The sequence below is a fragment of the Protopterus annectens genome, chromosome 1.part0 (genome assembly GCF_019279795.1).
Source record: "Protopterus annectens isolate FY-2018-M chromosome 1.part0, PAN1.0, whole genome shotgun sequence".
In the NCBI taxonomy this organism is placed as follows: domain Eukaryota; kingdom Metazoa; phylum Chordata; order Ceratodontiformes; family Protopteridae; genus Protopterus; species Protopterus annectens.
The window spans coordinates 519,457,761-519,471,336 of NC_056725.1; the positions used below are offsets into that span (position 1 = coordinate 519,457,761).

At 41.7% G+C, this 13,576-nt stretch overlaps 1 protein-coding gene across 1 annotated transcript in view; it reads left to right on the top strand.

Moving 5' to 3' along the window:
• Positions 1-322: 322 nt before the first annotated feature.
• LOC122789622 (serine/threonine-protein phosphatase 2A 56 kDa regulatory subunit delta isoform-like) overlaps positions 323-13,576 on the top strand; it is a 1,584,804-nt gene continuing 1,571,550 nt past the window's right edge. Inside the window, exons 1-2 of the mRNA XM_044057373.1 lie at positions 323-529; positions 7,263-7,340. Of these exons, the coding sequence (XP_043913308.1) occupies positions 503-529; positions 7,263-7,340 (105 nt within the window). The 5' untranslated portion in view covers positions 323-502. The remainder of the gene's footprint in view (positions 530-7,262; positions 7,341-13,576) is intronic.

A 13,576-nucleotide genomic window follows, 5' to 3' on the forward strand; every position in this document is an offset into this window, starting at 1 on the left:
AGTATACCAGTATATTAAAAGCAGCGCAACTGCATTTTGCTGGGAGACAGTTTAAGTATGTATTTTTCGTCTTCTGTGCATTTACAGTACTTCCTTTCAGTGCAGTTTGTGGCTCACAGAGAGAGCTAACTCTGAAGACCTTTCACACCTGACACGAAACTATCTTTTCTGTCGTTTTGCTCTGCTTTTTCATTACTTTAGAAAGGCGTGCTGCTGTCGCTACCAAGTTAAACAAACTTCTGAAACGTGGTCCATCCAATCAAATGCATTTCCTTTCCTGCAAAGTAGGCGTATTGCCAGCCTCCTGTCATTGCGTTGCCCAATCAGAAAATTCCATCCTGAGTAGTGAACCAGCAGAATTAGAGACGGAGAAGCGTCGCTAAGCAGGTTACAGGTCCAAACGACCAATCGCTGTATCACTGGCCTGCAAGGGCGCAGGGAGCTGATGTGAGAGGGAGTTCTGGGAATAAAAACACTGGATATATCGAGTTATAATAGGATCATGCCGAATAAAGCCAAGAAAGAAAAGGTACTCATGTGGCTTTTGGTTGTGGCAGAACTTGAGGAAAAACAGGGCTGAGTAAAAAACTGGAATGCTTGAATGTTCCAGTATGGAGAAGGGAATAGTGTAGGCTGCGCGGCCTACCGGAGAATGTTTTACCGGTGCAGACGCATCTTGCACCTTCTCCTATGGTTAACATTTAAAACTACAGTTAATGCTCAGCAAAATATTTTATTGAAAAAAAGGTATCATGTCCGTGGCATCCATAAAATGTAACATAGTTACATAGAATAGTACCACCTTACATTCCGTTTGTTTTAATGTGTTTATAGCTGTATAGTGTACAGTCTGAATTAAACTGAAAAGAGCACACTTTTCTTTTTCTGCGGGCTCTCTCTTGGTTAATTGCATTGTTAGATCTGTTTAGTGAAAGCGTTTTCATACGTTTGACAGGCACAGCACATCAGAAATAGATTCAGTTCTTGCTTCCTATTGGGGGACTGCACCCTGTCAATCTGATAGTTAAGGAAAGGCAGAATAATTTTATGTTGGAAAAAGTCTGGTTTTGTCATGTGCTATAATTTATCTGCAGTGACACTGTTATAATGAAAGTGCAGTATTAATGTGGTGTGCATACATATAGTGTTTTGCTATATACTGACGTGTTAACTGTTTAGCGCTTCACAAAGTGCTGTGTAACTCGTACAGAGAGTAGCTGTCTGCGGTCTGTTAATGATCTTTCAGTCATTTGCTTTGAGTGTTTATTGATTACGGTGATCACTTTATCCCTAGTATTGCACTTGACGTTCTATTCAAAGTAATGCGCTTACCATCACGCAGTGTTGTAAAGGGGTGACAGCTTGTAAGTGTTGATGTGTAAGTTAGTATTATGTGGAAATAGTAAACATTCAGGAAATGCCGCTTTCTTCATAATGTCCACCCAGGAGGTTGTTTATTCTTATATAATGATTTGTGTTATTTTACCGATGTGTTACGTTGTGGTTTATTTTCAGTCTCTTAGCTGTTTTAGTTATGTTTTGTTGTTAGAAAAGTAGTTCCTTTTCATTTTTGTGTGCACTTTTGCGGTGTTCTTCCTTTTAGAAATTGTGGTATCTTCCTTTTTTTTTTACCTGTAACTGCTTATTTGAGTGAGAGGGAGAACAGAAAACTGAAATTGACAAGATGTTGTTGCTAAATAACTGGAGAAGGTACTGATTCATAATGCCTCCTGTAGTGTAAGCCACTTATGCAATTTTAAACATCTTTTCCCTCTGAAGTTCATAGGTTCATGCTAGGCTATCTGCCCTGGGGCAGTTGTAAGCCTAGCCCGATTCTGTATGGCTTACGCCCCCCCCCCCACTTGATTTGAGTATACTGTGCCCTTTTTAAGGTTTAGTTTACTGTGCCTCTGTCTAATAGTGACACGGGAGTAATCCCTGGGACAAACCTACGATCCCTCATCCACCTATCGAGATTCTTCTTGAAGAGATTCAGTGAGGTGCTCTGCCTCACATGAACTGGAATTCTATTCCAGAGCGAAGGGAGCCTCTGGGTTATGAACCTGTCCCTCCAGCAAGTTCTATTTATTTCTGTGCTGAGGTTCAAGTCCCTCGAGCATGTGGCTCTAAGGGATTTAGATTTACTGAGGTGGAGCATGTCCATTAATTCTGGATTTGACATAGCTTTGTATGTCAGGCATAGATCGCCTTGAAGTAGGCGGTATGCAGTTGAGTAGAGCTGGAGTTTTTTTAACTGAGCAGCATATGGCATCTGTTTGAGACCCTTGATCCTCTTGGTGAGATACTTTTGGGGTCTTTCTAATTGCTGCAGGTGTCGGGTAAGGTACATCCCAAAAGGTGCATTGTATTCTATGATGGGCCTAATGAGGGATGAATAAAGGGGCACGATTACCTCTCTTGATCTAGATGTGAAACCCTTCGTGATGAGGTGGGCTATGTAGAAGGTCTTTCTAACCACTTTGGCAATGTGGTTTTCAAAGGAGAGATTGCTATCAACTTGGGTCCCCAGGTCCCTAATAACTTTCTTTGTACTTAATGGGTTTCCGCCTATGTGGTAATTTGTGGACACATTGTTTTTGCCAAAGGGTATGACTATACATTTTTTGGCATTTAGCTTTAAACCATGGCGCTGGCACCAGTTATCTGTCTCTGAGAGACCATTTTGAAGGATGTTTGTGTCAGCTGGAGAGTCGATTATGGCACCCAGTTTGCAGTCGTCTGTGAACTTGGTGATCCATAGTCCTTCCACGTTTGCCTGTACCTCGGAAAAGTATATACCGAACAAGATTGGTCCCAGGACAGAACCCTGTGGGACGCCACTTGTGACCGGTTTCGAGTCTGACATGGCTCCAGCAACTCTCACTCTGTGGGTTCTGTCTTTGAGCCAGTTTGCGACCCATCTTGTGACATAGGGGTTTATATTTAAGCTGGATAGCTTATCTATGATGCCCGAGTGGGGTATTGTGTCAAATGCCTTTGCAAGGTCCATATAGGCTGTGTGGACTACCTTCCCTTCATCTGTGGCTTTGGTGACTGTTTCGAAGAAGTCAACCAGGTTCAAAAGGCAGGATCTGCCCTTGACAAAGCCAAACTGGGTAGGATCTAGTGTCTGTAGGTCCCCAATGTCTTTGTTTATGAGCTCCATGATGATCCTCTCCATAGCCTTGCAGACTAAGCTAGTCAGGCTTATGGGGAGATAGTTTCCAGGGTCCGTAGAGGCTCCACCTTTGTGGAGTGGGACCACTGTTGCTGTACGCCATTCTGTGGGCACATATCCTGTAGTGAGGCTGAGATTGTATAGCTGTTTTATTTGAGGGATTAGTTCCTCTTGGAGTTCATGTAGGACGCAACCTGGGGCGCCATCTGGTCCCATGGAAGCAGTGTTTTTTGCTTTGGAGAGGGCAGCCTTCACCTGAGCATCAGAGAAGTTTGGGAGGCAGCCCATCTGCCGGGATAGATACTTGCTCTTTTGGGGGGGGGGAGGTGGGGGGAGAAGTTTGCATTGAACCTGTCTGCCAGGATATTGGTGATGTCTGTGGGTTCACTGTATTTTTTGACGTTTAGAATCAACTCAGAACAAGTCTGGGAGTTGCATCCCAGGTTCCTAACATAACTGAAAAAAGCCTTATGATTGTCTTTGGTGTCTTGTGCAATTTTTCTGTCGAAGCTGGCCTTGGAGGATTTTATGAGGGATCGTAATTTTTTGCTAGTACTGATCAGAGATGCCTTCCCTATTGGGGATTTTGCTCTATCATGTAGTAGCTTCCTCCTTCTGTTGTACAGTTTATTTATGGCAGGGGTCCACCAGACTGGACGCCTGCCTTTGGATGATTGGGTCTTGGTTTTGTTTGGGATAGCATGATCCATGCATTCCTGGAGATGTCCGTAGAATGCGTTTATATAGGATTCTGCAGTTTGGGCCATAGTTTCCACTGGCCCTGGGGCCTTGAAGGATTCCACTTCGGTTTTGAGAAGTGAGAAGTTCGCTTTTGAGAAGTTTTTCACTGTGGTTTTCTGGGCTGGGGGTGGGGTCGGGATGTGGACATGCAGTGAAATTAATTTATGGTCTGATCTTACCAATGAGGAATATACTTCTGGAGTGGAGCATAGAGTCCCCATGTTGGTAATGATCAAGTCTAGTATGTTGTCCCCTCTTGTGGGAGTGGTGACTAGTTGTTCCATAGCATTTGAGTTTATAATTTCCAGGAACCTTTGGGCTAAGGTGCTAGGGCTTGAGTAGTGCTCCCAGTCAATGCTTGGGTAGTTATAGTCGCCCAATATAATGGTGTTCGGAGAGATCTTCATGTTCTCCAATGTTTTCAGGAAAGCCGAGTGGGATTCCTGATTTTGAGAGGGTGGTCTGTAGGATGCTATAAACTGAAAAGCAGTCTTGCCCACTGTTAGTTGCACATGGATGGTCTCCGATACTTCGTGCAATGCCACTAACCTGGAGGTGTGGATATCCTTGATTAAATATGGAAACTCCCCCTCCTTTTGTGGTTCGGTCCGGGTTTTGGGGCCGAAAAGCATGATATGAGGTATAGCCTGGTAGTGCTGGGGTGCTCTCTGGAGCCTTAAACCAGGTTTCTGTCACTGCACAGATATCGATGTTCTCCATACTGAGGAGAGCTTCGAGTGCATGCATCTTGAGGTTAAGACTTCTGGCGTTAAGCAGCATTACCCTTAGTTTCTTGTTCCTTGTGCTGTCTATGGGGGTGGGTTTGACTTTTGAGCCTTGCCTAAAAAAGGCACTATGGGGGTGACGAGCCTTTGCCAATATCAAAAAGCCCAGTGGTGACAGGTGCAAGCCGTCCCTAGCGAAGCAATGTGGCTTGTCGAGCATGTCATCCCAGGCTGACAGACACTGGATCCCCTTTGAATGACACCAAAATTTTAGCCAATTGTTAAAATCAATCATTTTGTCTTTGTACTGTGGCATCATTCTAGGTGAGGGTAAGATGCTGCTCAAGGTCAGGGTCATACCAGCCTGGGCTACATGATCAGAGAGCTCCTCTATGTCTCTTTTCATGTAGTCCAGGGAGGTACGTCTCGGGTCATTCACACCAGCATGTACAATGACTTGAGTCATATTTGTATTTGCTTTGGAGTGACCTGAGTGCTTGCGTTATGTGGCGGATCCTAGCACCTGACGGGCAGCTCACCATGACCTTCTCTTTATTCAGCCTGGTGAGCTGGACATCAGTGTGTCTGACAATAGAGTCACCTATTACAAGAGTATCAGGTGTGTTATTCAGCCTTAAGGGCTGTGGCTGCTTGGCACACTGACTTTGTGGGCTATGTGTTGTGCGTGTTTTGTTTTGAGATGGCGTTTGCTTGGATTTCTGCTTTGGAGGTCTCTGTTGCTTGGGTAGATTTTTATTTAGAGCCTCCGAGTATGTTTTTGTGTATTTAGTGTTTGGTTCGCTGATGTGGTGGGACTATGTGGTACTGGAATTGTGTTGTGTGAGGTTACCTTCTCCTCCTACTGACTGGTTACACCAGTTTTGAGATGAGAGAGCTCAGCCTCCAGTTTGGCTAAATAGTTGCATCTCTCACATATATTTGAACCTGTTTGGAGGAGGAGAGGGTTGTCCGTGTACATGTACCATGGCTCCAGAGATTGTGAATGCATTGTGTGGTATTGGTCTGCAATTCAGGTAGCAGGCTTCATGCAGAGTCATTGACCTATTATTTGCTTTTGACATTCTAGTTGTATGATTGAATTACGTAAGGCAAGTATCTTATTTGTAGAACAGTTCTTCATTCTTTTTATATTATCACTGTGTCTAAAAGTGCAGCATTTTGGCTGTATCATGTTCATTTATTTAAATCCTGTATACAAGTTATGCTATCATTATTTGAAGTAGTTGTTTCTTCCACCAGCAGAAAGATGTTTCCTAGAGTATTCTTCCACAAGGGTTTGGAGCGGGATGCCGCCAATGTGCAAGTAACAACTTTATTTTAGTTGGTTTGTTTTTATTAATTTTCTAGAACTTTGCACATCAATGAGTAGATGCTACCTTTTCGTGTTGTTGGGTAAGTACTTTTTTAACACATCATTTGAGATTGTTTTCCTAGAGCATTGGCAAGAGAGTTTATAAATGAGTTAACCATTAATACAGATAGGACAAAAGGATTTGGAGAGGTGGATGTAAAACAGTAAAATGACTTTTTATTATTATACAAGATAAGAGTTCTGAGACTAAACTGTACGCAAAGAGTAAAGAAGTGACAGGTGTGTAGATGAGGAATACATCAAACATGAGTAGAATCCAGATGTGGAAGGGCAAGGAGGCACCTTCACCTTAGAGTTTGTTCATAAGCAATGGATTAAGGATTTTATTGTCTCATCCTTGGATGTAAGTATCCAGATGTGGAAGACAGCAAGGTTTTTCTGCCTCAAGAGTTTATCCATAAATATTGAGGATAAAATTTGCAGTTGTAGCTTTGATAGCACTTTTATTTAATTTTCATTTTGGTTCTGTGCTTTTCATGTAACAGTTGGTAGTGGTTGTTTGGTGGGGAGGAATAATGTGGTATGACCATGGCTCCAGAGATTGTGAATGCATTGTGTGGTATTGGTCTGCAATTCAGGTAGCAGGCTTCATGCACAATCATTGACCTATTATTTTCTTTTGACATTCTAGTTGTATGATTGAATTACGCAAGGCAAGTATCTTATTTGTAGAACAGTTTTTTATTCTTTTTATATTATCACTATGTCTAAAAGTGCAGCATTTTGGCTGTATCATGTTCATTTATTTAAATCCATGTAATTCTTGTACTTATGTCAGATTGAGCGTTTCTTTGCCAAAAAAAAAAATTGTGGTATGTTAAAGAACTCTGTGGGAAAGATAGTTTTAACACTATATTAATGACAGGACTGTAACCAGATATTCTTACAGTCTCTTTGTTGTCCTAATCCACTTTATATGCATAGATTTGTTGAAATGCTTTTGCTACAGCGTTAAATGTATGTTTCAATTTAAGGTGGTGCTCCTTGCAATAGTAGTAACAAAACAGTAATTTAACTTTTAAACAACATTGGTACAGATCATTGTAGCTTTGGTACAGTTGTAGGCATATTTGTACAGATAATAAACCTGGGAAGAGTGGAGAACAATGCACTTTTTTGGGTACACTTATGTCTGGTACATTTGGTTGATAACAGATGTGTGATTGAAGAGGGTAGACTGCATGTAGACTAATAAATTGAAATGCTTTTAATATTTCCTTTGTAGGAGCCTGCAAAACCTGTTAAGAGCAGCACTAAAAATAGTAATAGTGGAAAGGATGGTGGAACAGACAACTCTGATGAGGTAAGAAAGTATTTCTCCTTGCAGTAAAATGTAAACCATATATTCTGCCCAAGTGTAACATGAGATTGTTATGAGACCGTTTATTGTTGAAGGCTAAGTGGGTAGACCAGGCAATATAGCAGGTGGATTTTTGATTGTGATGCTAGTGATCCACAACTATTATTGGAGAAGCAACTGGACCTGGAAAAGACTGAGCATTTCATAGCAGTTATTTCTTTGGGGTGACTGATGTGAACAGTGATCATATCATAGGTACCCAAGGGAGTTTTGAAGCATTGATGTTTACTTGTCTGTGGAGATGAGCATTTGTTACTGCGTGTCCTTAGCAAGAACTTCCATAGACACATACATGTGTTTTAAGGATAGGGGTGGAGGTCTTGAAAGTGGTGTGTGAATCTGAGAAATACACTGTTTAAAGTTGCTGCATAGAGATCTACTGCTGGCTGTCGCACATATCTTGTTGAATTCCACTTGAAAAGCTTTTATGCCCAGCATATTTTGTACACATATGCATATATAATCTGTATGTGCATTTATGTAAATGGAGCCATGTGGTACGCACACAGTGCATGGACGTGCACAATGCGTGTGTGTATCAAATAAATTACTAAAAATGCATTTTTGTTTAACTTTGCTAACCATGGACATTGACTGGTCGGAGGCTCCTTTTCAAAGAACAGAATACAACTGTATTTACAGTAGTGTGCTAGACTAGTAGTGACTAGTAGTGTCATAGCAAGGCAAAGGAAGTTAAAAACAGAAATATTTTGTGACAAATTGTTACTCGAGTATTGTTCTTACCGAGTGCAGTGTATATAATATTAGTTTTCAACTATTCTAAGAATTTGTAGTACAGGTTAAGATTTTGTATACTGAAAGTGATGAGTAGGAAATCCATCTTTATACCTTGGACATTGTCTAGTTAAATCTGAGCAGCTTGTATCCTGCAATGATATCTTTATTCCAGTATGTGCAGATGTTGTTTATGTATGTTGTCTACCAATATGTGATGGCCACCAGTATGTGTCATCTCCACACTGGGCCAGTAGTCAAGGAGCCTGAATCCTCCCCACTGACACTGGAGAGGGGTGTGCACTTGGAATACAAATGGATACACTCAGTATTTCCAAACACGGACCTCTCTGCATCAAGTACATCTTCCCTTAAGAGCACACAGGGAATACACACAGCCCAGGGTCTGGATGTCTCTATATTTGTCTCCCTCCAGGTCTCCAATAAGACTCCCACTGGTACAGCTGTAGGGTTAGGTCCTCAGCTGAGTGTCCAAGCCAAGTCCTCTACCACTTTTTCTGTAAACCCAGTGTTTCATGTCCCTTTCCCAAGCAGCTGATACATACACTCTCTAGGATTTAATTTTCACAGACACACACCTGGGAAACGCTGGCACAGATTGCCCAGTCTATAGGGTAGATCCACTGCCAGCAGTCAGTTACTGTAAGGCTGTTACAAAGGATATTGAATTGTACTGTGTAATATTAATATGATTACAAATGATAGTTCACCAAGATGACTAGCTGCCTGAAATGGACCACACAGTGTCACCAAATAAATATAAGTATTCTCAAAGGGTAGATACTTTCTGCAAGGACCAGTCGCAATAAAAGTTTTAAATATATTTAATAAATAAAAGAACATGAAAATATTGAATGTACAGTAAACCACAGAGTTCAAATCACAGAGAATATTGAAATTAACATCGATGGACAGACTCCTACAAAAAAAAAAAAATCTTCCTAAACTAAGCTTCACTATATTCCTGACTGAAGCTAGAAGAATTACTGTTCCCTAGTTAAGTTAATTATTACTGCGAAGCAAGATGCTGTGGGTGAGGGTCTGTTCTATCTGATCGCCCCAAACAGAATGCTCAGTACCCTGAGATTTCTCTTTGAAATATCTAAAATATAGTTTCCAATCTGAGGGTAATACTACCCAATGCTAGAAGTCTAAACCTCAAAATGCACTCACTTGAGGCATGCCTTAAAGTGGAGAACATTGACATCTGTGCAGTGACAGAGACCTGGTTCAAGGCTCCAGTGAGCACCACTGCATTACCAGGCTATAATTTATACCACACCTTTTGGCCACCTAACCTGGACCGAAACATAAAGGCGGAGGCGTGTCCATATTCATTAAGGATATCCACACCTCCAGGCTAGTTGCTCAGCATAATGCATCCGAGATTATCCAAATGCAACTAACTCTGGGCAAGACCGAAATTCAAATTGTAGCTTGCTATAGATCCCCACCATGCCCCAGGATTCCCACTCCTCATTTCTTGATGCACTGGAAAATATTAGGGTACAACCTAACACCCTAATAATGGGCGATTTCAACTACCCCACCATTAACTGGGAAAACTACTCATGTACCAAAACTCTTGCTCAACATTTTCTGGAATTCATAAATTCCAATGCCTTGGATCAACTTATCCACACCCCCACTAGGGGCAGCAGTATCCTAGACCTGGTCATTACCAACATGGGTGACCGGTGTTCCACACCAGAGGTCAACTTTACGCTTCTTAAGACAAAAGTGGAAAACTTCAGGACACCCATGCAGACGGACAATGGAGGTATGACTGCTGAATCCTACACAAATACAATTTATAAGCACTTACGTGAGTGCATGGATCGTGCTATCCTCCAAAAAAAGGAAGCCAATCTGGTGATCCCCTGCCATAAACAAACTCTCTACAACAGAAGAAAGAAACTGCTGCAAAAAGAGTAAAGTCAGCCTCAGTAAGAAGCTGAGATCCCTCATAAAATCCTCCAAAGCTAGTTACGAAAACAAAATCGTCACTGTTTCTAAAGACAACCACAAAGCATTCTATAGCTGTCAAGAATCTCAATGGCAACAATCAGATCTGCTCTGAGTTACAGCACAATGGCACTAAATATACAGAACCAGCTGATATTGCCAACATCCTGGCAGGTTCACTGCTAACTTTACCCCCTCTCACCCCTTAAAGGACCCATCTCTATACCGGAAGAATGCAAAGTTCCTGTAATCATGACTGCACAGGTAAAAACCACACTCTCCAAAGCCAAGAACACAGCATCCATGGGACCTGACAAAATCCCAGGCTGCGTTCTACACGGACTACAGAATGAACTGGCACCCCACCCAAGTACCATGTTCAATCATAGCCTCACCTCAGGCTTTGTGCCCACTGAATGGTGCACAGCGACGGTTATCCCACTCCCCAAAGGGGGATCCACCACGGACCCTGGGAACTACCGCCCATTAGCCTGACAAGCCTTGTCTGCAAGGCCATGGAACATATCATCATGGAACTTATAAACAAAGACATTGCTAATCTCCAAACTCTGGACCCCACCCAGTTTGGGTTTGTAAAAGGCAGATCATGTCTCCTAAACCTGATAGACTTCTTTGGAGCAGTCACCAAAGCTGTAGATGAGGGTAAGGTGGTTCACGCAGCCTATCTAGATCTTGCCAAGGCTTTCAACACCTCCCCCACTCTGGAATTATAGATAAATTCACTAAACTAGGTATAAACCCCTATGTCACAAGATAGGTTGCCAACTGGCTCACTGACAGAACCCACACTGTGAAATAAGCAGACTCCAAATCTGACTTCAGACCAGTGACAAGTGGAGTACCACAGGGTTCAGTCCTGGGTCCTCTCCTGTTTATCTACTTCTCTGAAGTACAGGCTAACACAGAAGGTCTTTGGCTCATGAAGTTTGCAGATGACTGCAAACTAGGAGCCATAATCAAAACTCCTAATGATGTGGACATCCTACAAAAGGGCCTCACTGAGACAGATGCTTGGTGTCAAAGCCATGGCCTCAAGCTCAATGCCAAAAAGTGCATTGTTATCCCTTATGGTAAAAACTCTGTACCCATGAATTACCACATAGGCGTAGTCTACTTAACAAAAGTGTGATAAGAGACCTTGAGACACAGGTGGACAGTATTCTCTCCTTTGATAATCACATTGCCACAGTAGTCAGGAAATCCTTCTACGTGGCACACCTCATCACAAAAGGTTTCTCATCCAGGAAAAAGAGGTAATTGTTCCCCTCTTCTCATCACTCCTTGTACCCATTATAGAGTACAATGCCCCTTTTGGTATGTACCTCACAAGACATCTACAACAACTGGAAAGGCCGCAGAAATACCTCACAAAGAGATGTCCTATGTAGACAGTCTCAAAAAAATTCTAGCTTTACTCTGTTACATATCGCCTACTCGGAGGCAATCTCTGCCCAACATACAAAGCTATGTCTAACCCAGAGCTGTTGGACATGCTCCACTTAAAGAACTCCCAATCCCTCTGAGCTACATGCTCTAGGGACCTAAACCTTGTCACCACAATAAACAGAACATGCTGGAGGGCTAGATCCCTGTCCCAGATACTTCCCATACTCTGGAATAAACTACCTGTCTATATCAAACAAAGATCCTCATTAGCATTCTTCAAGAAAAATCTTGATGATTGGATGGGAAATAGGAAATTCACCCCGGGGAACACTTCTGTGGCTCTGCTCGACAGTGGCACAGGAAAATAATTTTCTTGGGTGGCGAAAGCCAGGGTACCTTTTTGGCTAGGCTTGTATAGGCCCTAGGGCTAATAGCCTAGTACCTATGAACCTATAAGAGGGCTGACAGAATAACCTAGAGTCAAATGACCAGATGTGGTCATCACAGTAGTCCCCTTTGAAGTTGAGACAGGAATTTAGCACAGATGGCCACAGTACACATCCAAATGTTTATGGCAGTGTTTGGGGCCTCCCCTCTTTTTCACTGAGCTAATGAACAAAGGCCGTTTCCCCAGACCTGTTGTCACTGTCCTATTCAGCACTGTGGGGTGACATTGTAATGGTTTAAAAGCTTTTTTACATTTCCCTTATTTTTCTTAAAGTTAACCTTTGCTGTCTCCGGGTCCTCCATTAAAACATGTACTTTTAATTCAGTTGCACTAGTACATGTCTTTTAATTTCAACAGGGTAGACTGTTAATACATTTTAAGATAAGCAAACATCACTGATACATTTTCAGCTCAAACATCTGTACAAATCAGTTTGATATACAAATGACATACAGTTCTAATACATTTGGAACACAAGCATCATGTATAAATCAGTTTGAGATGCAAAGGTCATATCATTCTTTACAAAACTCCAGCTGTCTATGCTGGCACTTGCTCATATCATCACATACGTATTTCTGTTTATTGACCGGAATAGTCTGGCTAAACTAGTGTCCCTTTGACAGTGGAATCCTGGAAAGAAAAGCCCCAGAATAAAATGCAGGAAAAGTACACAGGCAAGTTATGCAGTCATTCTGATAAATGACACATTTACATGTTAAATGAATAAAACAGTAACTAGAACAGAATATAACGCATAACTGTTGAGGAATTAAAAATTATATACAGCAGCTCTTCTATAATATGTACAATATTGGGAAAGCTAATTTTCAGAATTACTCAGGAAGATTTAATAGCAACTGAAACATGGCTTTGTAACTCAAAACTCATGCTCAACCCTTTTAAAAAATCCCCAAGTTCCTCTCCCATGGGCAAAAAAAAATTAAAGTTTTCTGCCTTGATAATTCAACCATTGAAGTCACATCTCATAGCAAATTATTAGGGATGATAATGGATGATGATCCCAAATTTGACCTGTGTATACAAAATTGCATAAGAAAAACTCTTAATGGGGATGCTTTATAGACACAGTCTCACCTACACAGCTGAAGCTACACTTGCCACTACTTATCTCCTCCCCACACTTCGTCATGGCACTTCCAGCCTTACTAACCTACAGGCATCACAAAGAATCAAAACCTGAACAATGCTGTAACAAAGTTGGTAAACTGACAGCAAATGTTCCTTTTTAAACCCACCAATGTACAGCACTAAAAAAACCTAAATTTGTTAGTTACCCCATCATCTAACATGCACAGCTTCGTCCCACCTATAAAATTATCCAGAACCCACCTGCTTGTCCAGCACGAAATAACATGGTACACAAATATGTTCTCAGATGGTCATTATGATCCAGTGACCAAAAACTGCATCCTCAAATGTGAACGAATACCTATTCATACCTTACATCTCCGTATTCTCCCTTTTTCATTTGCTTTCTTCTACCAGTTTCTCTCTCCTGGCTTTCTTTCTAAATATACCATAAACCTGCTTTTCTCTCGCTTTCTATTACAATTTCTGTTTGTATTATACCAACTTGCAT